The sequence below is a fragment of the Rhea americana genome, unplaced genomic scaffold, assembly GCF_003343005.1.
Source record: "Rhea americana isolate MKP2758 unplaced genomic scaffold, rheAme1 scaffold_94, whole genome shotgun sequence".
NCBI lineage: Eukaryota > Metazoa > Chordata > Aves > Rheiformes > Rheidae > Rhea > Rhea americana.
The window spans coordinates 3,183,046-3,206,579 of record NW_028187133.1 but is presented as its reverse complement, the minus strand read 5'-3'; the positions used below and the strand labels follow the sequence as shown (position 1 = coordinate 3,206,579).

General features: G+C 37.5%; 1 protein-coding gene across 1 annotated transcript in view; it reads left to right on the top strand.

The window, feature by feature from the left end:
* The window catches only part of LRRC1 (leucine rich repeat containing 1), a 93,049-nt gene that overhangs the window by 14,989 nt on the left and 54,526 nt on the right, over window positions 1–23,534 (top strand). Inside the window, exons 3-4 of the mRNA XM_085324899.1 lie at window positions 6,501–6,579; window positions 9,185–9,274. Coding sequence (XP_085181025.1) covers window positions 6,501–6,579; window positions 9,185–9,274 — 169 coding nt within the window. The remainder of the gene's footprint in view (window positions 1–6,500; window positions 6,580–9,184; window positions 9,275–23,534) is intronic.

Genomic DNA, 23,534 nt, shown 5'->3' with positions numbered 1-23,534 from the left:
ATCTTTTGAATTTTGCTTATCCACAGCCTCAGAGCTTGAAAGGGGAAATATTATACCTGTAGAAGAGCACTTAATCTCAATARACTCTGCAGGAACAGTGTGACTGCTGTCACACTGTTTCCCAGAAACTGTAACACCTTACTGAAAGAGGTTGATTATTTCAGCCCGTGGCCTAGCAGCAAAACCTTCAAGCCTATCAAATCCCTGTGTATTTAATGAACTTGATGTGGAAATGGAGGAGGGGACCCTGCTGCCTTCATCYCTCCCTGCAAAGGAAACAAAAGCTCTGGGGGCTGCCTTTTAACTGCTTTGGTAGAGCTCTGATGTGGAGGGCTGCGGGGGAGGCTTGGCTGCAGCCTGCTTGGCCCGTTCAAATGGGYTTCTCAGCTGAAGAGCCCTTTGCAAAGGCAAATAAATATTTGTAGCACGAATTCCTCACTGCAAGGTATTTGACTAAGTGGAGGGCTTCCCCCTGCAGAGGTTGGAAAGCCGAGGAGTGGATAGCGTGGTGGGAGGGCTTTCACAAAGGCAAATGTCAACCTGTTCAAGCCAAGCTTCCAGCCCAGGCGATGGATGGAAGAGAGAACCTCCTTGGAAATAGAAAGAGACCCTCTAGACTCCTAAGTCACACAAGCACTGCAGTGCTTAATGATTTGATAGACTGACTGGACTGCTAGTGKTTTTATATGATGTACAGTACAAAATATAGTATAGTATATATACAGGAAGAGGCATATGTTGTGTATTGAATTGGATGGATGAGATTTGCCTGCTCTCTGGTTATCTGCCTCCTGCTGAGAGATAATGCTGCATGGACTAATAGACCTTGAGTCTGCTGTGGCTTAGTGGGTATAAATTTGGCATGAAATAATGAACTACTTAATTAATGAGTTACCAGTCTCTAGCAAATGAAAGTATTTGGCTGTTACTATGTATACCTGGTAGGGACCCCTTAGTCTTGACTGTCTAGATYGAGACTGTTGGTTCACGTTTGCTGGGGTACATACGGTGTGCCAACTTCAACCCTCCTAAAGCAGTGGAGTGCTCTGTGTTGCCTTCATGGCTGGAAAATACAACTATATGCAGCAGTTTCTCCCTGAAAGACTCTTTAATACTCTAAACTCTCCCTTAGGAGCATGGCAGATCTCTCATGTTTGAAAATTTAGTAAGGCTCTTGCAAAGATTCTTCTGATTTTGAGCTACAGTCCACTATTTGAGCAGCACTGGTCTACTAGCCTTGTTGCAGCACAGGATCTCCCAGCTGTTGCTCTCTTGATATTGCCTGGATATTGGAAATGTTGGCTATTCAGAATGGATAAAGGATGCTGACAATGTAGCCTTTGGGTAAGCAAAAGAATATTACTAGTTCTTGAAATTTCATATAAAATGCTGCAGAATTTGTTATATGAAAGGTTATGTGTTTAAAACAAATGTTATCTTTTGCACCTTCCTCACAGCCATCAGAAGATGGAAAGAGGAGAAAGGGGTTTGAGAGGTGTCGTTGTAGTAAAATCTTTAACAAAATTAGATGAGCACTAAAAAGGATTTTTTAAAAATAACTTTCTTCAGACAGTACAGAATTCCTGAGTGTCAAACTTGCTTTCCAAATCACTTGTATGTGGCTTGCTAGGTTGCTAGCTGTAATCACAAATTCCTGTGCAAACTAGAATAAACATCTGAAGAGGCATCTTGTATGGAAAAAAGCAGATACTCTCTTATGCACATGACTGSCAGGCTTGATTGTTATCCACTTCTGCTGGCCTGACTTCTTTTTGCTGCCAGTGTATTTGTGTTCTCATACGTCATAGGGCTTATGCTTGGTTTATAGCTTTATTATGAGCAATGCTGTGCAGCCTGTATGCTAGAACATCTGGGGCATCATGTAWGTGCTGAGCATTCGTCAGTGTGTAGCATTAGAAGAATCCTGGATATTTAAGTAGGATTTGAGTTGGTTTTCTAGCAGTGGCTTGAAAAATGCTCTATCTTATTGCTGCTAATATTGGCAGAGATGTATATGTCCATGTGATAATGTCTRTAATAAAAACTAGTAACAAACAATAATGGCAAAAGCTGCATAGTCCATCGAAGGACAGAAAGACTTCTTTATATATTTTAATACCCTTCTGGAAATGTTGCATTTCAGCTGATAATGGTTCATATTAGAACCACTGACATAATCTCCTGTGCTGTAATGATTACTCCAGGATTTCTGCTTTTCCTCTTCCAAGTTAATTTATTCACAACAGTATTTCAGTGGATTTCATCTGTTAATGTCTGCTCTAAGTTGTGTTTTACCTGAAAAGTATTTTCAAGATGCCTTGCAAATGTGCCTTATTTAACTTACTGAAAGGATAAATATCCTCATTTTGCAGAGCTGTGCTGAACTTCTCTCTGTCCTAGTCGAAGTAAAGTGAAACGTGAAAGTATTAATGGGGAGGGGGTGAGGGAGGTGCACTCTACGTGCAAAAAGGTTTAACATACAAATGGGATTTCCCTTCCTTGGCTTGTGTCTGTTCCCATTTCTGACTGAGGGTTTTTGCTCATACAGCAATTTCATAATCTGGAATAAATAGGCCAGGAAGGCATGTTTTATATTTAAGACAAATTTTGTAATTTGCAAATATATAAAGACTATAAACAATGCCTACATTGTTCTACAGTAAGTAATCTCATATATTTGAATAATTTTTGTTTAGTTTAGAAACTTGCCTATTGGGTTTTACAGTCAACTGTACTCAAGGCTTGTAACTGAAAGAGCTTATCAAAGGATTTTCACCTGAGATGATCTATTTTCTGTATTTGTGTAATCTATCATACAAAAGTAGAAGAGAGTTTACTTACAGGGCAGTAAAGAAACCATAGATTGGTAGAGAAAATTAGTAACATGATTAATTTCAGAAACTTTGTTATCTTTGAGGGTTTAAAGTTTATCTACTGCCTTGTATATTCTGTTTATATTTTGTTTTTTAAAAAATAGAATAGTTACTCATTCTTGATTTGGATGTTTGCTTTTTTTTGTGTGTGTGTGTGTGTGTGTGTGAAGGAGAGTGGTACACCAGCATGCCCCTCCCCCCCGAAACTCTGTGTATATTTGTATACAAAAAGTGTATGTTGTGTGTGTATATATGTATATGTGTATATAGAAGGTTTGAACACTGACTTTCTTCAAAAGGAACAAGTTGTTTTGAGTCCTCAGAAAAAGTTTTAGAGTAGTGATGGCCCTTTCGGTTTTGGTAAAACTGACAAATATTATATGGGACTTTGTGCTACAGTTCAAAACCAAGACTTACCTTGAACTTGTTAAATTATTGTTAAATGAAGTATAATTTTGATGTATTGAGAGAGAGAGGTTTAATAAACGAGGGAAGTAGAGTTGCTGCCCTTGTGCTCATTTTCCAGCTAGTTATTCAGAGAAATAGTTAAGTCTTTCTCATTGCTATAGGCAGGTATGTGTACGCAGGACTTCTGTCCTCAACCAGCCTATAGTGTCAATTCAGCCCTTTGCAGCCAGCACTGTCATGTTGAGGACTGGAAAGGGTAAAAACATTGGCTTTGCTGTCTTTAAGTATAATTGTGGTTTTTTTTTTGACTTCATGCATGCTTCTGAGTGGGGAAGGGGAAGGTTTCCCATTCTGTGTAGTGTTTACATTCCTTAAAACACCCTTTTGAAAGTGGACGCTTTTACATTAATATGGAAGGAGAAGGGAGAATGCTAATGGCCATCTGTTTTGCAGGACAGGGCTACACCTCTACAATGACTTCAGTGCTTTCACTTTCTGCAGTGTTAATGACAGATAAATGCTTTTTAGCACTTCCTGTGTGTTATGAGAATTTATCACTTCTAACCTCATAACTTAATCAAGCAATGTTAATGCTGCTTTTTTTTTTCTTCTCATAGGATAAACCGTTATTTACATGTTGCAATGTTCATACCTGTTTGTCCCTACCATAGGAAAGGAAGTGAGGTTTTGACTCCTGAAGTGTGGTCAGTAGAGGTTGTTATGAATATACTTTGTTATGAATACACTTTGAAATAGGTTGCTTAGTTTAAGGACACTTGAACAAGCTGAGGAGCTCAGTGGCTCCTGAAAGCTTCACAACTACTTCCAAAGATTTTGGTGGAAAAATTGCTCATTGACTATGTCACTAAAATTTACTCTGGCTGGCATCTGTCTTTGTCACAGGTTCCACTTCTTTTTAAAAGTTCAGGCAGTTTGACCGTGAGGTTTTGCTTGTCTTCTGCCTGACATCCTCCCTCCTTGGAGCCTCTCTAGCCGCATGGGCACTCGGCTCATTGCATTGCCCAGGTAGTTTTGTGTAGCAAGCTGTCATGGAGGAACACTCTCTTCTAAATCCTTATTTGAGGACTCAGCCTTTCCTGTCCCTTTTTAACTCAAAGCTCTTGCCCAGGCTTTCAGTCTGGATTTATCTTGTTGTTATTGAATTTTTAAGTAAGGTTTACTATTTTCCCTCAAACTAGCAAAGTTCTTAGGAAGGAGTGATGTGGCTGAGGACATGTAGAAAGTTTATGACAGGACTTAGGCTCTGAAATACTCTCTTAACCTACGCCTAAAGAAAATGATTAAAATGTTTCTTGAATTACAAGATCCGTTTTATCTTACGGAACAAGCAGTGCTGTTAACAGACCTTAGGTACTACTGAATTTTAAAAGGAATTTATTCAAAGCTACCCCCTCTTATGTGGAGGTGTTTGTACTGTGCACACCGCTTCATGTAAACCCAGTGCTAAGTCACTTTGTCTTTGCTGTTTTTTTTTTCTTTTTTTCTTTTTAAGTGTGTTGCACTGTGGAAGCCTGTTGTTCTTAAATATTTTTGTATTTGAGAACTTTCACAGTGAGTTTGCTCACTGTGAGCTACTAGTAAACTTCAGGAGTTATTTGCCTTTTTGACCTGGTTATTTCCATTTTTTTTTCCTGATGAGTGTAAAGGGAGCACTAGAGCTCGTGATGCAGAAGCAATCTATTTATTTTCCCTTTGTGAGAGAAGGGGATGACTCTGCATTGCAGTGAGCACAGCCTAGGATGTGGTGAAACCCGTTCGGTGTGTACTTACCTGCCTTATTCCCTCCAGCCCTTCCCAATTGCTGAGGAAACAGAAGATGGTTCCCAGGAGAGGCTCTTATACCACCTTTATGTTGGTTATTTACACCTGGTGATGTACTCATTTAGAAAATGTTCTTAGTGGCTCTGGATTAGGTTCTGAGCTGGGAATCGTTCAGAATAAATGAATGTGCTAAGATTACCAGGCAGCCCGCAACTTTAGGAAGTGGAACATGATGAGCAGGTATCTCCTCCAGTCCTGGGCTCCGTCACACTAGGTATGGGCAGAAGAGCTAAATTAAATGATTAGAAATTGAATTCTGAGCTACTGAAGTAGGTAGGAAGAGACCCAAGTTCAAAATCTTGTTTTTCAGCATATGTAGATCACTGACGGCTTCTGAAGTGCCATCAGAGGCAAGATGAGAATTTATGAAGGCATGCCTTGAAGTACTCTCTGTAGTGAGAGCTGTGGGAAGGAGAGGTGGAATGGATGGAATGGTACTCTGTAGAAAATATGAGAGTGAGAGAAACTTGGGAGGACAGATGCGTTTTTAATTTTAGGATTTGCCTTTTCCTTTTGAATTCCTTTCAAAATGAATCATGGAAATCTTAAGTAGTTAAGCAAAGAAGCCAAATGTACTTTTTTTTAATTCTTGCTGGATCTTGATAATAGTAAATAACAATTTATGCAAAGGACCCATAGGTTACTCATGGAAATAAAAATTGAAATAAGAGGTCTAGGAAACATTTTTATTTTTAAGATAGCATGCCTAGCTTCAGTGGCTAAATGTGTAATATAGAAAATACTTGAAAAAAATCTGCTTCTACATACAAATATCTCTGATTACTTTCTTGAAATCTGAAGTAGTGTGCTAGCACTTATTTGGGACCTGTAACTTGAAAATATTTTTCAAATCAACTTGAGTTTTGTGTGAGGGAAAATGGCTCTGTTCTCATGAGTGTGTGTTAAGAGCAGAGGGATTATGCATTCTCCTTTTCTGTTCCTTGTTCTCCCTTCCTGTGTATTTCCTGCTGGCCTGAACTATTGACGTGACACTGATCAAATTACAGGAGGTTCAGATTTTAATTGATTCTTTAGGATAATCTTTAACATAACTGAATCTGATTTTTACTGAAGAGAGACCAATAACATCAATCAAAAGACAGATGAGTTGTCTTGCATGGGGAAGAAGGGTTGCAGAACAGGAGGGGAAAGTGGGGTGTGAAAAGGCACGAAATGGTTCTGCCTCAGTAACTATTCTTGTTCTCATTTGAAGCACTTGGATGTGAAGCAGTCTTGCGTGTTGAAATGTATTGAGATATACCAAGGTAACTCCTTGCAGAGCAAGGTACTGAATGTAATGAGGCAATAATTTCAGTGTAGGTGCAGTACAGTTGTTGATGATTTCTTTTCTTTCCCTTTTTTTTTTCTCTTCTGCAGATATTCCTGAAATACCAGAAAGCATCTCATTCTGCAAAGCACTACAGGTAGCAGATTTCAGTGGGAATCCACTGACTAGGTAACTTCTACCTTCTTAGTACTTGCCATACCAAAACTGTAATTGTTAAAGTACAACTGAAAGTTTAAATAAACCCTTAAAATACTGTAATCTAGGATCTCTATGAAATCATACCAAAAGCCCCTGTCCCTAGCAGAGACTTTTGCAAAAGTTCAGATTTAAAAAGTGATATAAATCCTTACAAGCAAGGATGAAATTTGTTGGCTGCCCAGGAAAAAATGTAAATCTGATAGTCTCTTAAGTCATTTTCATTCCTCCTCTTAAATGCATTGGAAAACCATGCTGCTACTTGGAAGAGATAAAGCAATGCCTAGCACGAGTGTTTTGGGACAAACCCAGGTGCCTGGTAATTTGAAATAGACTTTACATCAGCCAATGCAAATAATGGCTTTCCTTAACGATTGAAGTTTTGGGTTAGTGTTTCATCAGTGTCTCATCACTTGGGACATACCGGCGTGCAGTAGATGTGTGGCAAAATACACTGCATGTGTCAGTGGCTGCTACTCCTGCTCGCAGTTTGTGTTCTCGTGATCTGTAGTTTAGGGATTAAATAAACATTCCTTATAAAAGAGGGGTTTTGTTTACATTTCTCTGCTCCACTTGCTGAAGAATTTGGACTTTATGTAATGAAATGAGACTAGAGATGGTGAGAGAAGGGATGATCTGCTAGTTAAAACCTTTGAGTGCTCTTTGGAGAACTGTCTCCTAAACTGGCCTGTACCACAGAGCCCCTTTGTGACACTGAGCAAGYCGCATCAGCCGAAGTATTCATAGCGGGCCCTAACCGACCGGCTCGGCTCTGCCCTGAGAGAGGCTAGGAGTACTTGCACCGTGAGCTGGCTGACTGGAGCGAACGAGTCGTAACAAAYAGCTGAGTGTCTGTAGTAGCTCAAGCTGCTGCAGCGGTTTTGCGAGACGGCTTCTCGCGCATATGCAACTGAAACTTGTCAGCACTGTGCTTTGAATATGGTACATAATGCGTTCTAAGTTCTCTGCAAAGTCAAATCTGTAAGCATTAAAGGGACGCTTGTGACCTGGTTCCCTGTGTCTCAGTGGCCCATTTATGTAGAGGGGATGATAATACCACAGAACTCTTGTAAAGCAAGCTGGAGCTGCGCTAAAGTTTAGATACTGCAGTGAGGAGAGTCATAGAACGGCCTTTTGCCAGAGCTTAGTGTGCAGTACATAAAGCACAGCACTTCCCCTCAGAGTATTGAAACAAAAATTTTCAGTAGTAGTTTGTTTGTTATTGTTCTCCATTTCGTGCTCTGAGTAAGACCTGGGGTCCAGGTAGTGCATCTTCATCAACAGCAGTTGCAATGTGTAACTATAGCCGAGCAGGATTAGCAAAAGAATTGAAAGACTTTTTAATGGGATTGAAGTAGACCTCAACTCCTTGTTGCAGTTGTAGGAGAATTTAAAAAATTTGTGATAAAAATAGTTCTTGAGTATATGCATGTCCTGGAATAACATCACTTCAAGCACTTTGGTTGGTTATAAACCACAGATAACGGAAGCTGTTTACATTGTTGCCTGGTATTTTCTGTGACAAGGTCAGGAATTTCAGGTTTTCTTATATAACAGGAGGGTATTTGCACCTATTTGTCTAGACAGACTGGGAAATTCTAATACTGGTTTCCTTCTCTGTGTGATATCCTGGAATTTCTTTCAGCCATTGATTCCTGTCCTTATTTCTGGTAAGCTTAAAAGCCAGTCAGTGATCTTCCCAGTCAGTGTCCTGCCACTAATACAGTATGTTGCCTCATTGTCAAACTTAATTTTCAGTGAAGCCGCAGTTTTAAATGTGGCTGTCAGCCTGTTTTTACAGCTGTTTTCAGTTGATGCCAGGCTTATATTAATAAAAAGCAGGCTTATTGTAGGTTGGGCATTTTGACAAGCTAGAAGTCAACTGTAGATATCAGACTGTTTAATCATAAAACCATTACAAGGAAAGAAGGTTTGCATGCTGCAGTATTGTGAAGTCGTAAATGTGAAATGCTCTAACTGTACAGCATTGTCTTGAGAGCAAATAGACTTTCTTAAAACAAACAAACAAAAAACCCCAGCAACTGAAGAGCAGTCTAGCAGCTAACACAAAATGACCATCCCGTAAGCAAGTGTGTAAATGAAGCATGAATAAAAATGTCTTATTTAATCATTTTACCATCTAGGTAATATAAGAAAACACAAACAAAAGAGTAATTTTTAATTTGTAATTAGAATAATCAGAGCAGGTTTTTTGTATACTGAATAAGTTTTCAAGTCTTATAGCTTTTTAAAGTTGCAGATTGGGGGCGGGGATTGGAGGGGTCAGGAGAGAGGAATAGTACCCATACTTCGACACAAAAGGAAATTTTAGGGGCTCTAAGCATGTGTGTGGCTTTTTTGTTTGTTTTTTTTTTCTCCCCCTTACTATGATCCTTATAAATAGTTAGAATTTCTCAGGGTCATGCTAGAATTTAGTCATGTCTCCTCTCCCAATACATTTCTGCTAAATAGACTCTTGTTCTCTGCTACACATTCTATTTTTTGCTGTGTATTACCATAGTAATTAAATGTGAATACATATGCTGGAAGTCGTTGATTTGAATTAATATCTCTGTAGGTTGCCTGAAAGCTTTCCTGAACTACAGAATCTAACGTGTCTTTCAGTAAATGACATCTCTCTGCAAGCACTACCTGAAAACATTGGGAAGTAAGTTTTTTGTTTGATTTTTTTTTTTAAGCTTTATTATTCGTAGTGTTCTTAGTTTATTTTCATTCTATTGTTATGCTTATTGTATAAATGACCAATATAATCATATAAAAGACCTGTTGTTTACCAGTCTGCACTTACTTTTTTTGTGTTATACTTTTAGTCTGAGGGGGTCTGTCTGTCTTTTCTTTTTAATTATTATTTCCACTTACCATTAGAAGGCTAATGTAGAATCTAAAAAAATATGTGTATATGCTTAGGTTTAGTTCTCAGGGATTTGAAGTAACTTGGATTTTTTTACATGCAAAATTAAAAAGGTATTTTATGATGCAAAACTGACTCGTTACTTTTCTTCATTATATTAAAGGCCATTGATCCATTGTTTTAAACCTGTCAGCCGGCTTGCAGCTTAGCTCAAACCAGACAATGTTGGTGCAGGAACAAATGGGTAAAAGCTGGCCATGATTAAAGCTTCTGGATGGAAATTAGAAGGTTCCTAACCATAGCAGCAGTCTGGTTCGAGGCGGGGGGACTTCCAGTGGTAACTGGGGAGATGAAAACCCATAAAACAACTTTTAAGATGAAACTTGATAAGCTTTTAAGGTATATTAGAGAAATAAAACACAGTTGCAAGGACAGACTTCCAGAGTGGAGACTCATGAAAGGTAAAATAAACATGGCTGATCAGTCTCATTTTAACTGAACTAAACATCCCCATTCACAGAAAGGACACTCTTTCCTTTTAGAAGAGGGAAGGGTAGCTCTTCCGTATTGAAGGACAAGAGATAATTTTCTATCCTCTTAAATATGTGAGAATGGCTGTACTGGTTCAGATTAGGGCCCATCTAGCCCTGTACTTTACCTCAGTTACAATAAGCAGATGCCTAATGAGGAGTAAGAAGAAGAAAAGTGTGTGTTTGATTACTTACCATCCTGTATTTCCAGGTCAGAGGATTTTCTGGGCTTTGGATGCTGGTTTGTCTAATTGGTAGCCTTTAATAGATCTCTRTTCCAAGTAGTTGTCCAGTGTCTCCTTGAGCTTATGCAAACTTCTTCAGTAGCCTCCTCTGGCTATTGAAGTAGTTGTATAGGTTTTTACCCACTTCAGGAAAAATGCACAGATTTGCTTTTCTCGAGCTTGACTCCTCTTTTCTTACTCTTTCAGTCTCCAGTCCTTTACTGGAAGAGGCAGTGAGCAGTTGATCCATAAGTACTCTGTCTGGCATTGATGACTTTGTAGATATCTACCATATCTCCATGTGCAGTTTTTTCCAGGCTGAAGAATCTAGCTTGTTGTTCTCTTCAGAACAGTTTTTTTAGAACAGTTTTCACAGAACTTAGAGATCTGTGCTTAAACTCGGAAAAGTTTAGTTTGTCAGGTTTCCTGATTAGAGAGTGAACTTTCCTGCAGTGCCTGATAGTTCTCAAATTTGTCTTTATCTGCCTTTGGGGTTACTGTGCCCATACTGTTGATCTAAATTGCTACGCACTTGAACCACTTTCATCTCTTTCTTTGTTCAGAAAGCCACAATAACACAGGTAGGACAGCTCAGATGTTGAGTCATGTGTAGCAGTGGAGACCTTTTAGTTGTGAATGTACTTTCGTAAAGTGGAATATTCTTAACACAGATTCTTTGGGGGTCAATATCACCCCTAACAATCATTAAAAAAACAACTGTTTCTAAATAGTGGAGTCCTCCAGAAGTGATCTTATTAGAAGAGCTCCTGTAGCATTGTCAAGTCCAGACCAGCATTGCTTTAGCCACTTCCCAAGGTTGGAAAAGCTGTCAGCTGGCATCAGTCCAGCAGCAACAGAGACAGAAAATAYCTTCTGAAACCTTTCACATGCACTAACAGGTGCTGTTAATGTGTGCCCAATGACTATGGTAGCCTTACCTAAAAATTGTATGGACTGGGACTTTTGTGACACTTTCCCTTTTCTGTGCAAGTTTGCAGAGCTTTTCATGCAGCTTTTCATAGGACTGGTAAGAAGTCCTATGATATGATAAGAAGTCCTATGATAAGAAAAGGTTTGCTCAGACTTCTCAGTTACTGAAAACCTAGGGCTAGAGTTTTGCATCCTGCCTGATTTTGAAAATGAATAGAAGAAACATGACAAGCGGAAACAATTCCTGAAGAATAAGGTAGCCTGCTGCTTCATAGGCAGCAGGAGGAGGGAGGGTCACTGCCTGCTAGAGGAGGGTCACTGCCTGCCCTGACTCTATTCTGGAGCAAATGACTAGAAACAACTTTGGTTAAAATGGAGATACCAGACATTTTCAAAGACAGTAATGTGTGGAACTATGCAAGAGTAAGTGTTGGCTATTTTCCTACCATTGGTCCTAAGCAGTCTGAGGAAATGCTGTGATACTAACTCAGCCCTGTGTGAGCTGTTTGAGATCAGAACAATGTAACCCATCCTCCCTCAAAGTCTATATCTGATTCCCCATATTGAAACTGAAAATGCGCCTTCAGTTGCTTCAGGAAGAGCCATATGATTGTCTTCATGTTCCTAGTGAGTTGTCYTGGAGGTCTAGACTTCTATTCAAATATGATTGGCCTGCTTTGATCTGGCAAATGCCCCTAGGGTATCTTTCTAAGAATATAAGTATTGTCTTTATACAAAAACATTTTCATCTTTACATGAAACTTCTGCTAGTCATATTATTGCTTAAAGAAGCAGAGACAAATGTGTTGTGTTATTGTCTTTGGCTCAGCAGGAATTTAGAAATATGGTAATTGGGAAGCTTTAACTTGGCCTAAAAATGCATGCCTTCCAACTCAGAAACTAAGAGTGTATCTCACAAAGTCTAACTCATTGTGAAATTTGTTGGGGAATGTTGATCTTTATGCGACATATTGAACTGACCCAAATCGTACCTGATAACCTTTTTTATACATCTCATTTATTCTAAGACTATTAACAAAGGTAGAGGGATGCTTTTCTGTCTCTTCTCCTTCAGACTGGTGAATCTCAGCCAACAGTGACATCGAGAAAGGGATTCTCTCTAGTTATAGCTGGAAATGATTGAGAGGACTTTAGTTACAATGTTCTAACTGAGAGACAGTGAATTGAATCAGAATCTTGAAATACTCATATCTATAAATAATAGATATTCTTGCAGTCTGACTGCTGACAAATGCAACTTTCTTTTTCTTTTTTTTTTAAATTCACAAAAGTTTCATCACTTATTGTAAGTGAATTTAGTGATACAATGGATCACTGATTAAAAACATTTCCAGATGTCGCATAGCTGTGCTCTTACAGCATCTCTGTTCCCTTTCCTCTGTACTTGCTAGGACCCAAAGAAATGCTAGGAACTAGGAAAGTAATGCTACTTGCATCTTTCTAGCTGAAGAGACTAAAGACTCTTGCAGGTGTTTGGATGTGTTTGCAAGTATCTTTTTGGAGTTTCTGTGTGCTTTAGATAATGATCCATGTTATTGTTTGTTGGAATAACCTGGCGCAGTGTACTATGTATGAGATGGGTCAAAGAGTGAGCTAGCAAATATATACTGTTATATAATCTATAAATAGTATCTGATATATTATAGTTGTACTTTTTTTGTGGAAAAACTTGAAGTTGATGTGCTTTCTACCAGTCTTCTAGCCACAAGAGTATGTGGAAGCTTAGGGAAACACATCCGAAGTTCTTACCATCTTAAAATTTTGCCTGGGAAGCTGCCTAGTACAGCCAGTGAAATAGTCTAGTTTATTTTAATGCAGTGAAGTGATCTATATATGCAGGATGACTTTTTTTAATGACCTGTTTACAATCTAATGGCACTACAAATTTGCCCTAATGTATTAAGTGGGGGAAACAAAGAAAGTGATGGTTAATATTTTTCAAACAACAATTCTTGTAAGGTTAGTTAGGAAATTTCCCTAATCATAGATAATACTTACATTTCCCTAATAAAGAATTTTAGTAGCAGTATGTCTTTCATATAAACAGATACCCAATCCAGATTTTGCAAGGTCTGACATTACTATGCCATTCAGAATTTTTCTGCATCAATCTTTTCTATTTTTCCTTGCCTTTGAGTTGCCAAAATGTATAATATTTAAGAATCCAAAATGGATGTTCTAGGAACATAGGCAAGGCCTCCACATGCCCTTTTGTCTTTACTCTTGTGTGTGCATAGCTGTGCTCAGTGTATCCCAACTTTTTTTTTTTTTTTTTTTTTTTTTTTTTTTTTTTTTTTTTTTTTTTTTTTTTTTTTTTTTTTTTTTTTTTTTTTTTTTTTTCTCTCCTCTGTAACCGCTTCATTCTGCTTCTCCAGTACTGCTATATGCATTGGAAGTTTTCCCTTGTTAGGTAAAACCTTGCTCTTGTAAGCCTTTGAGATATACATATATATATATATATATATATATATATATATATATATATATATATGTATATGTATATAGTGTGTGTGTATGACACATCTTTTTATCAAGTCCCAAGGCAGGACATACTAACAGACTAGATATCCAGACACTATCAGTGCTATGTTTTTGTGATTCTCCAATCTTTGCCTCATGAACCGGTTGCTGTCTGGAGTAAAACAGTGAATGCATACAAGATCCTGTAGCTAATAACTAGGTGAGTACGGCTAGGAACAGCAGTTGTCCTCTTGTCAGTTGAACCATTCAGAGAAACAAATGACACAATTTAAACTGTTAGTGGGAGTATCCTTTTTAGTGTTTCTTAGTCTAATGAGAATCAGTAATTTCCTTGCTTAATGTGCAGGACCATGTGTGTGGYTGTGGAGCTCTCTGATCAGCAAGAATAGTCTGTTCCTCCCTAACCTTTAGGAATTTTCACTGGGGTCCAGGGTTATTCTTTGATAGTTCCTTACTTATACAATGTCCAAAACACAAGGAGTGGCTTTTTCCTGAAATGAGACAGTATCTCTCTTTGTACAGTTCTGTCTATAAGTATTCCTAGAGCACACCTCACGTTGGTGTGAATCAGCTTGCACATAAGTCTGTCCCAAGCACATCTTCTGTCCTTATCTGTTTGTTTTGTTTGTTTTGTAGCACTGGCTTCAGAGTGTGTGTGTTTTTTTTTTTTTTTTTTTCCTCCCGCACTATATTGTGATATTGTTGGTTTTTTACCAGCAATTATTTGGGAAATCAGGGATGCACATTGTGCTCTGATGGTTGAAGATCTAGAAGAAGAGTAAAAGAAAAAATATGTCAGATTAGTACCTTTTTGGGGGAGGGGGCTGAGTTTTTGTGTGTGTGTGTTTTTTTTTTTTTTTTTTTTTTTTTTTTTAAAGTTCTTAGGCTTGAATGAAGTCCAGATCTCTTCTTTTTTGTCTCTGTTCTTTTTTTTGTCTCTGTTTCATCTAGCACTGGGTTTTCAGGTGTATGCTTTGCATGGAACCTGCTCTAGACAAACATCAATCCTTTCAGCATGAAATGCGTATTTGGATGGGACAGTTACCTGCCAAACTGTGGGGACAAGACCAAAAAGTACAACTTACTTTAATGACTAAAACAAAGGACATAATTTACAGCACTGTAGTTAAGCTATCATTTAAGTCTTGCTGCCCATCAACATACAAAAATTCTAACCCTTATCCAGTCTTTAGCTTTCATCCATTTTCAGTAGTCTTGTCAGTGCCTCAGTGTGAAGGAAAAAATAAAGATTACTTACTTTGTTTTGGATGCTAAGGTTTAAAATATGAGATTGTTAGTCATTGGCAGGTAGACTGCTTTCGAAGTTCCCTTGGAATACCTGTCTGGGTCCTAGCATGGCGAGTAAATTAAAACAAACAAACAAACTTCTATGTACTGCATCTTCCTCCTACCCCAGAACTTATAGATGGTCTTCTTGGACACCATCTCCAAATCCTAAGATTTAACAAAGRATGTTATACCCATGATTTTAATATCCCCCTGATTTCCCTACCCCTCCTCCCAGTCAGAGAATTGCACAGTCTGTGATGCAAGGAAGTAGATGGTTTTGTTTTGRCTTTAGAAGCTTTTAAACTGGGGAGGGGTGAATTTCTTTAGATGGGAGTGACATTCTTATTTCCAATGACTGATGAGTCTGGTTTACCCCCAAGCTGCAAGCAGGCTGAATGGATCTGTGGACCTTACTACTGAGAGGGAATTATCAGGTAAGCAGAGAAATTTTCCTCTTAACATCTGCAACTAGCAGATAGAATGATGAAATACGCATTTCAAAATGAAAATAAAGATAATGAACGTAACAGAGCAAATAATACTGCAGTTAAGAGTATTGTCTTGTAGAAAGGCATGTTTTTCAAGAGTCATGGAAATAGACATATTTGTATTTCCAGAGGTKGTGTGCTAGAGAAACAAAGTCACTGAATGTGGTGACTTTTTTAAAGAAAAAAGTTTTTGGTAACTTCTGAACTCAGAATTTTTAATATTTTCCTGAATGAGAGTGTTTGGAGACTAAAAGGTCTTTAAAGTCAGGGATGACACACCTGATGGAGATAATCCAGAAGTAGATCAGAATGGCATGCTTATTTTTAGTATTGGATTCCTGGGCCAGACTTTGGTTAGATGTATGCTAGAATGTCACAAGTATAGATTAGATTACACAGAACAGAATAAGGTGTGAGGAGCAAGACTATACAGTACTGTTTTAAGGTGTAGCATAATGATGACTGATTAAAATATGTTCTTACAGAATACAACAAAAGTGATGGGGAGACTTACCTTACAAATGCATAGAAGGAGAACTGTTTGTAGGTCATCTTCTAGGCTGCTTTAATTGGTATCAAGTATTTTGTTCTCAGTCTGGCTTATTTCTATTTAGCTTTACAAGTAATATTTACAGAGTTTAAGTAGGTGGAGCATTCAGTGTTAATCACAGCTGTTTGTTAAATAGCAAAACTGAATGCTAAAGAACTTGAAATCTATTTCAACACTGTTTAACAATTTAATAGTTAATGAATGCAGTGCCTTTTGGCCTTTAAATAAGAAATGTAGCATCTTGTATGTTCCACAAGGAAGAAATATTAAACATGTATTTAGCAATTTTTTTATCTAAGTTTTTATTTATGTAGAAGAGCGATGTTGCGTAAGTGAAGCAGAGTATATTTTGAAAATGAATTCTTGTTAAAATAATGAATTGGCTTAGCGTCCCAACCTGTTTCAGTAATCTTAATAAGCAAATTGTAGAATGTTCAGTTAAAGCATTTAAATATTTATGCTAATTATAATTATAAATTCCATAATAAATCTGTTAATAGATTTTTAAAGTGTGCTTGATTTACCTTTGGAAGGTCATATTTGGACCTTGCTCTTTGTAGAGAGACAGACAGACCAAGAATAACTGACTTCAGCAACTTGAAATCCAAGCTTATGTAGAAAATGCGTCCTTGTTAGCAGCTACGCTACCTCAGCTATAGGTTCAAGAACTTTGCTCCTCTCTCAAAATTTGCCTGTGCCCATCTGTTCAGTCTTTTCTCCAGTAAGTGGCTGATAAGATACTAATCATTTTTATTCTTCCATTTTCACTTATGGAAGAACTTTAGCTTTTTACAAGTCAATTRTTTATATTAGTAATTCAGTTCAAGTAATGGATAATTCAGATGCTTTTTCTCTAGCTTGAAGTATCTTTCCACTTTAAGTATAAGATGACAAAATTATCAATGTTCATTTCTTTTGTGTCATCCTATTAACAATCAGTTCTTCATGAAAGCAGTATTTCTACTCAGTATTTTATATCCATTCTTTCGGCTCTGTCAGAAATGACAAATACAGAACAGAAATTYTTACTTTTTTATCTTACTGTTTTACTAGCATAATCCTACTTGTTAAACTGCAGAAATGGTCCCATAAGGAGAAAAATACTATGTGCTTTTTCCTCGTACATTATATACCTAAATGAGGGAGTAAAAAAAAAAAAAAAACCCACAGCATTTAACTTGTATCTAAGTTACTTCAAGTTGTTACTTTGCCTCCAAAAAGCAGAGAAAACTCCTCTCAAAGATGATCATTGGAAGAACAGTCTTTAAGCTTACTAGTGAGACGATGTAAAAACAGTTTTATCAAAACTAAGTCTAGTTACCTTTCTTTTCAGTTATTTTTACAGCATCACCTGTATTCAGAGGTAGAACCATAGGCTTTCGCGTGGGTGAAGACAGTATGCTTTGACTGGATCAGTGCATGCATTTAAGAAATTATTACTTACTGTAATTTCTGACTTGTTTAAGATTTTTGTATGATTCAGTAACTAAGAATTTTCAAAAAAAAAAAACATTCTGCACCTTATTATGTGATATGGGCTTAAAAGCCCTCTTTAAATTCTATTGGATTATTCTTACAGAAATTCATTTATGCTGCTATTTATCATAGACACTATAGAAAGGTTTAGATAATGGAAGAGAAGCCACAAAAGGAGACAGGGGACTAGTTAAAACTGACACTGGGGGGAAAAAAATGCTCTGAGCTTAAGTGGGTGTTTATGGAAAAGTAAGCTTCTTGAGAAAAGGAAGCTTGCTGCAATTTTGTACTATTTGTAGAGTACCATATAATGGATATGAATTGTAAGGTCCTTTCATGATAACTTTGCCTAATTATATGCCAACATTAAGCAGTACTTGGAAGCAAAGTAAGCRTGCAGTGTTCAGCCTTTTAGAAATGGGGGTAAAATGCATACTAGCAGAATATAGACCACAGATTATATGTTTATATATTCATGGAACCTTTGGAAATTCAAGAAGCATAATCCTTCTGTATAATGCTAATATTGTTTTTATTGTATTGAAAATCTCATTACACCAGAAATCCAAATGGAGCTGRTATTTCAGACACTTGGGAAGCATTAAGCTGATGGTGCTGGCAGATAGTAACTGTGAGGAATGTGCAGGTGAAAGACAGAGGCTCACGGAAAACTGAGGTAGTAGTTAACTCTGGAAAGGTGAAGGGGTGCTACYGAAGCTCTTGAAACCACACCAATTTAAGCATCTAATTTAGATACAGAAGTTTGGAGAGTGGTCTTCTGAGGCTCTTTCTCTCCCTGTCTCTGTTGACTGTAGAAAGAGAGGCTTCTTCGGGGAATAATTTGAATCAGGACCCTATCTCAGARGTGTATGCTGTACTCTGAAATGCTTATGTGCTGAGTAAGTAGTATTTTGAGAGTTGGCTAGTGACTAATTAACCCTGTCATTTACTTGAAAATGACAGTGGAAAGAAAAAAAACAGTTAACTGTCAGGTTTTGACTGAATTGTCAGTCTGCAACTAGAAGCATTGTGGGATGGAAGTAGCTTAATAGGATCCTATCAGGTTAGTAGTCACTTAACTGACTGCAATATATATGTAAATCTTGTTTTGTATGTTTTGCTAGCTGTTGTCAGAGTGCCACAGTTTCCCATTTCTTGGAAGGCTCTTCATGGACAGGAAGACCTGCATGTTCCATATTAGGCAGCATTTTCTTTTTTTCTTTTTTATTTTTTGTGCAAGTTTAAACTCTCTTCCTTCCCAAGCTAGTGCAAGACTGAATGTTTCAAAGGCTATATGCTATATAAAGAGATCCAGGGGCAGGGCCTTACCAAAGTAAATAATAATAATAATAATAATCTACAGGTGCTAGCCGAGTTTGCTGAAATCCTTTGGAACTGGTGGAAATGGCCAGAATACAGACTTAATACCACATCTGTGCATGTTGTATCCTTGGGCTGTGTTCTGTTACCATGGCTACTTCTGCATAAGAAATCATGATAATAGACCAAATACTGAGTCTGAACTGTGTTYTTACCTTAGCTTCTGAACAGCAGAATTTTCCACCTCAATTTTTCTTAGAAAACTTTCCTGGATAAAATAGTCATTTGTATGGCACTTCTGCAATCAGAAGAAGCTCTTACTTCATCTGAAAGCCTACTGCTTCTTCCCCTTTGCCTGCAGTGCCTTCGTTTGAGTCTTGCACCAAAAGTTCTGAAATCTGTTTCTTAAGCTGTAATGAAACCATTTCTTTATACACAGCCTGTTATGCTACAGAGCTTTTCCAAGATAACTGAGCTGGAAGCATCTTCTGGACTACTACTTCTTCCTTTTGTACTTGTCAGAGTAATGGACCTTGATGACTTTTGGGCCCTTGGTGACCTCTCTTTCTGTGGMTAGAATCATCTGGATTGTGAAGGACCTTCATTTGTTTTGTACAAACGTGGGGACCTTGCCGGCTCTCTTGTCTTTGCCTTCTCTTTGCTGTTTTACAAATGCTATACAATGGTGCTGGGATTGTAGTAGGATGAAAAGATGGATTGTCTTTAGTCTTAAATAATTGTGACCAAAACTACATTTTGGATTTTGCATTCCGTGTACCCTTTGAAATTTCATGGAAAAGCCGCGAATAGAGCCATGCAAATGTTTAAATTCCTCATTTCTTGCAACACTACTCCATTATTTCCAAAGTGTGACTTCTTGTCGTGCATGCTCAACTGTGATGTGCCCTTGATACAAAATGAAAATATTTGAGACTTTGATTAATCAAATCAGAAGACTTTAGTCTTTTTTTTTGTTGTTGACTGAGCATCTTTAGCTTTTATATTTGTTCTTTTATCCTTCCTCTTCATTTTCTCCTAGTGTTTTCCAGGTCTCTTTTTCCACTTTATTTTCACAAGAGATTGGTGTGCTTGGCACAGTGCTTCCYAGTTCTTTCCTCAGAAGTCTTTGGTGGTTTACCTCAAGGGCTTGAGTATTCCCAATCCTGTCTTGGGGGTGGAGATATGGAAACAACACATTAAAATGTTTCAGATGTTGTTGTTTGTTGTTAGTCTTCAGGCTGGTTTTCTGCTCACTTGAAAAGGGGGACTGATTCAGTTGTCTCTAATCTTAAAGCAGTAAGATAACTYGAATTTGCTTTATAACTTTACAAACAGAGCATTGCTTAATGCATGTAATAACCTAGATGGAATTACAACAGGTCAGTGCAAATCTGTTTTTTATTTTATTTTTTTAACTGCAGTTGACATTATTTTACCAATTACAAGGAATTGTTTTTGTCCAGAGAATCATCTGCTTTTGAAATGGTTGTTTTGTAGAGTATGTTGCTACTGATAACCTCTTCCCAATTAATCCAAAGGAGTACAGGCTTGCTTTGTAAGAACATGCTTTAATTCTGATGTTAGTGTCCTCTTTATTTCAGAAGAGACCACTGTGGTTGACTTGAAKGAATATTTGCTGAGTTCTTGAGATATACCCTTTCTTCAGAATGTATTGGATTGTGAGTTTGTCTCGTAAATTGTGACAGGCAYGCTCAGGACATAAATTTTTAGGATTTGTGGACTGCTAGATGCTATTAATTCTASTCTCAAGTATTGATTTCATATTTCTTCTTTTCAGTCTTCTACTTCAGATGATTAATAGCTGTATGTAAAGTTAGTGTAGGTACAACACTAAATAACTGTATTTGGTTTCTGCTGAAAATGATATTTTTAGCTGTGTCATACCCTTAAATTCTACTTGGTTCCATTCTTAAACCAGAAATCCTCTAGAATGCCGAGATGGAAAACTTTGTAGTTACTTTGTTTACTGCATCCTCTGTCTGGTTTTGCTGTTGCCTTGTGCTGAGTAATTGCACACACATGCTCAGTGTCCAGCGTGTGTGGTAGCTTTTGCGATGAGAATAATTACAAAATCAGTGCTTTYAAAAGTTTATGTAAAATAGTTACTTACTACAGTAATTTTGGAAAGTATTTGGGTTRTTTTGTTCCCTTGGAATGTAGTTTACATTGTTTTCGTATATTCTGATTTTCGGGGGAGTGAGCACTGTGGATCCTTCTGTTCTAGAACAGTTCATARTACTCTACCATGTTACTYTACAGTGTATGGTATATTTGTATTTCTAAATGAGCTTGGTGAACAGCCACTGATGGAATYGTATCCTTTGARTAGACTCRATTGCTGTCATTTTTTTTTWWATAAATTGAAAYAACTATGACTTTTTTCACAATGACMTTTTTTAGATTCTTTYTCTAGTCCTAAATTTCAATCTAGGAGCAAAAGTCATTAAAGTTATTTCTTTGATTTCACTTCAAAATTTCAGAAAGACCTTTTACTAACAGTACATTCACAAAGTTAATGGTAGGGAAAGGAAGAGGAAATGGAAAGGAATAAAGTGATTTAGTTTAGTATATTGTGAAAARTCTTTGAAGCTGAGAAGAGTAAAATCTACATTTTGGGGGAGAACATGCTATTAAAACAGAAAATGTATTTGAAACATTGCAAGAGATTAGCATTTTACTTGAAAATGAGTACAAATTCTGTCTCATACATACCTTAAAATTGGAAAATGAAGCACCAATGTCAGATAMTAACAGTACATCAGTATGTTTATTCCAATTTTAACTGCTATTTTACAGTATAACTATCATCTTTTTCCCYTTTTTTGAGTTGTGACATAAAGGTTTGCTGGAAGTCCCTTCTGAACTAGAAGATATTTAGCACTAATGAGTCAGAAGTTCCCTCAGATTTTCTGGCCTTTCTTTCAAATGAATTCACCTTAAAGATAACCCTGCAGTCTAGTGGAACAGCTTTTGCTGATGTAGACTATTTTATATTACTTGGTGGGAAACTTCATTTTGTCTAGTAGGGTCTGCTTATATTGCACATGGTTTGGATTAGAGAACTTGCAAGAAGTACTAAGGATAGATTAAGGGGTGAAAGGAAGTGCCTTTATTTTTATTCTAGTGTGAAATTATAATTTTTAGCATGGTCTGAGTCAGAATAGCTGTAGAATAAAGAATTTCTCCCCTATAAAGCTTGTGCCATTAGAGATGAAAACATAACCCATAGGTAGCTGGCTCCCATGGGAACAGAACCCAACCTGGGACTGTGATCAGCCACAGTTGGTCTCTGAAATACATGATACATAGTTGGATCCAAGTACAGCTGATAATGAGTATCCACAGACCACAGTTACCTAGAGATCATAGAACGGTAAGGTTAGAAGGGACCTCTGGAGATCATCCAGTCCAACCCTCAGCATAGCCCCGTATGGGGATTAAACCCACGACCTTGGCATTAGCAGCACYGCACTCTAACCAACGGAGCTAAACCTGCCCCCAAATCTCATACCACTGCTGGCTTCAGCAGTACAGATGCCTCTKTCTTGAATGTTTCTAGCAGTTGTACTGGCCCAAGTGCTTAGGGGATGACTGGGGAGCTATGTTGCTCTCTTGCTGTTAATTAATTTATTTATTTAAATTTCCTGAGATGGTTCACTGGTCTTATACAATGGGACGGGTTAACACGGTGGCTTCCAGACACTTACTATTTAACTTGGTTTTGCTGACAAAGATCTTTGTTCAGCCACAGCTCAAGTGGTATCTGATATAAGAAATTAAGAAGTTGCACCATTTTACTCAAAGACACTTCAATGTATTGAGGAAAGAGTTAAGTAGATGCAGGACAAGATGTAAATACAAGATTACAAAGTAGTTTGATGATGTGTGCATTCTTTTTGTATTATCTTGGCAAAAGTGAATCTACTGCTGTGAAGAGAAGGTGCAGAAGAAAGGTTTGAGTACATTTCTGTATTTCTGGATAGGATTTCTGGATTTTTGGATAGGATTTAAAGCATAGGATTTCTTACATTACAGCTGTAAAGACGCTGTAATCGCAGTCTGCAGGTGGTGGTCTGAGACGGACTAGCAGCAGACCTACATTGTCACTGGACAGTCTGAAAGCACTGGAGAGAAGCGTGGRGAGAAGCGCTCCGTCACTCCGCTTCCCCCTCCTCCTTTGTTGGCTCAGTTTATACGAAAATGCTGGATGTYGTGTCCCATTTTAACTCTATTTTCATAGTGTTGTAATTCTTAGATGAGAGTTTATATTGTGTCRTTGGAAAGATGACTTCCTTACAACATAGTTTCTGTCGATTCACTTTAGTTGCAGTTTTTGAGTTATTCTTACTTATCTTTTAATTAAATTTATAATAGACTTCTAAAATATCTTTATGTGGTACATTTTTAACTGTATTTCTTCCCAAAGAATACAGAACTCAATGAGTTTAGATGTAATTAGTTTTAAAAGCTGCGGAGGACTGCTTATAATCTCATGGGAGCTTTGATTACATCATATCCAGTGACTTCTGAATGGAGTGCCAAGTCGGGCACCAGTTAAAGTGGGCACAAGTTTTCAGACACTGTTCAGATTCAGTATGTGAAAAATCTCCTGTCCCCTTTAATAAGTCATTGCATCAGTTTTGTTACTTTCCTTGCTAACTGCATTAGAGTAACAAATTAACAAATACAAGGTAATTCTTTGCTTTTATTCAAGGTGGTGTATGT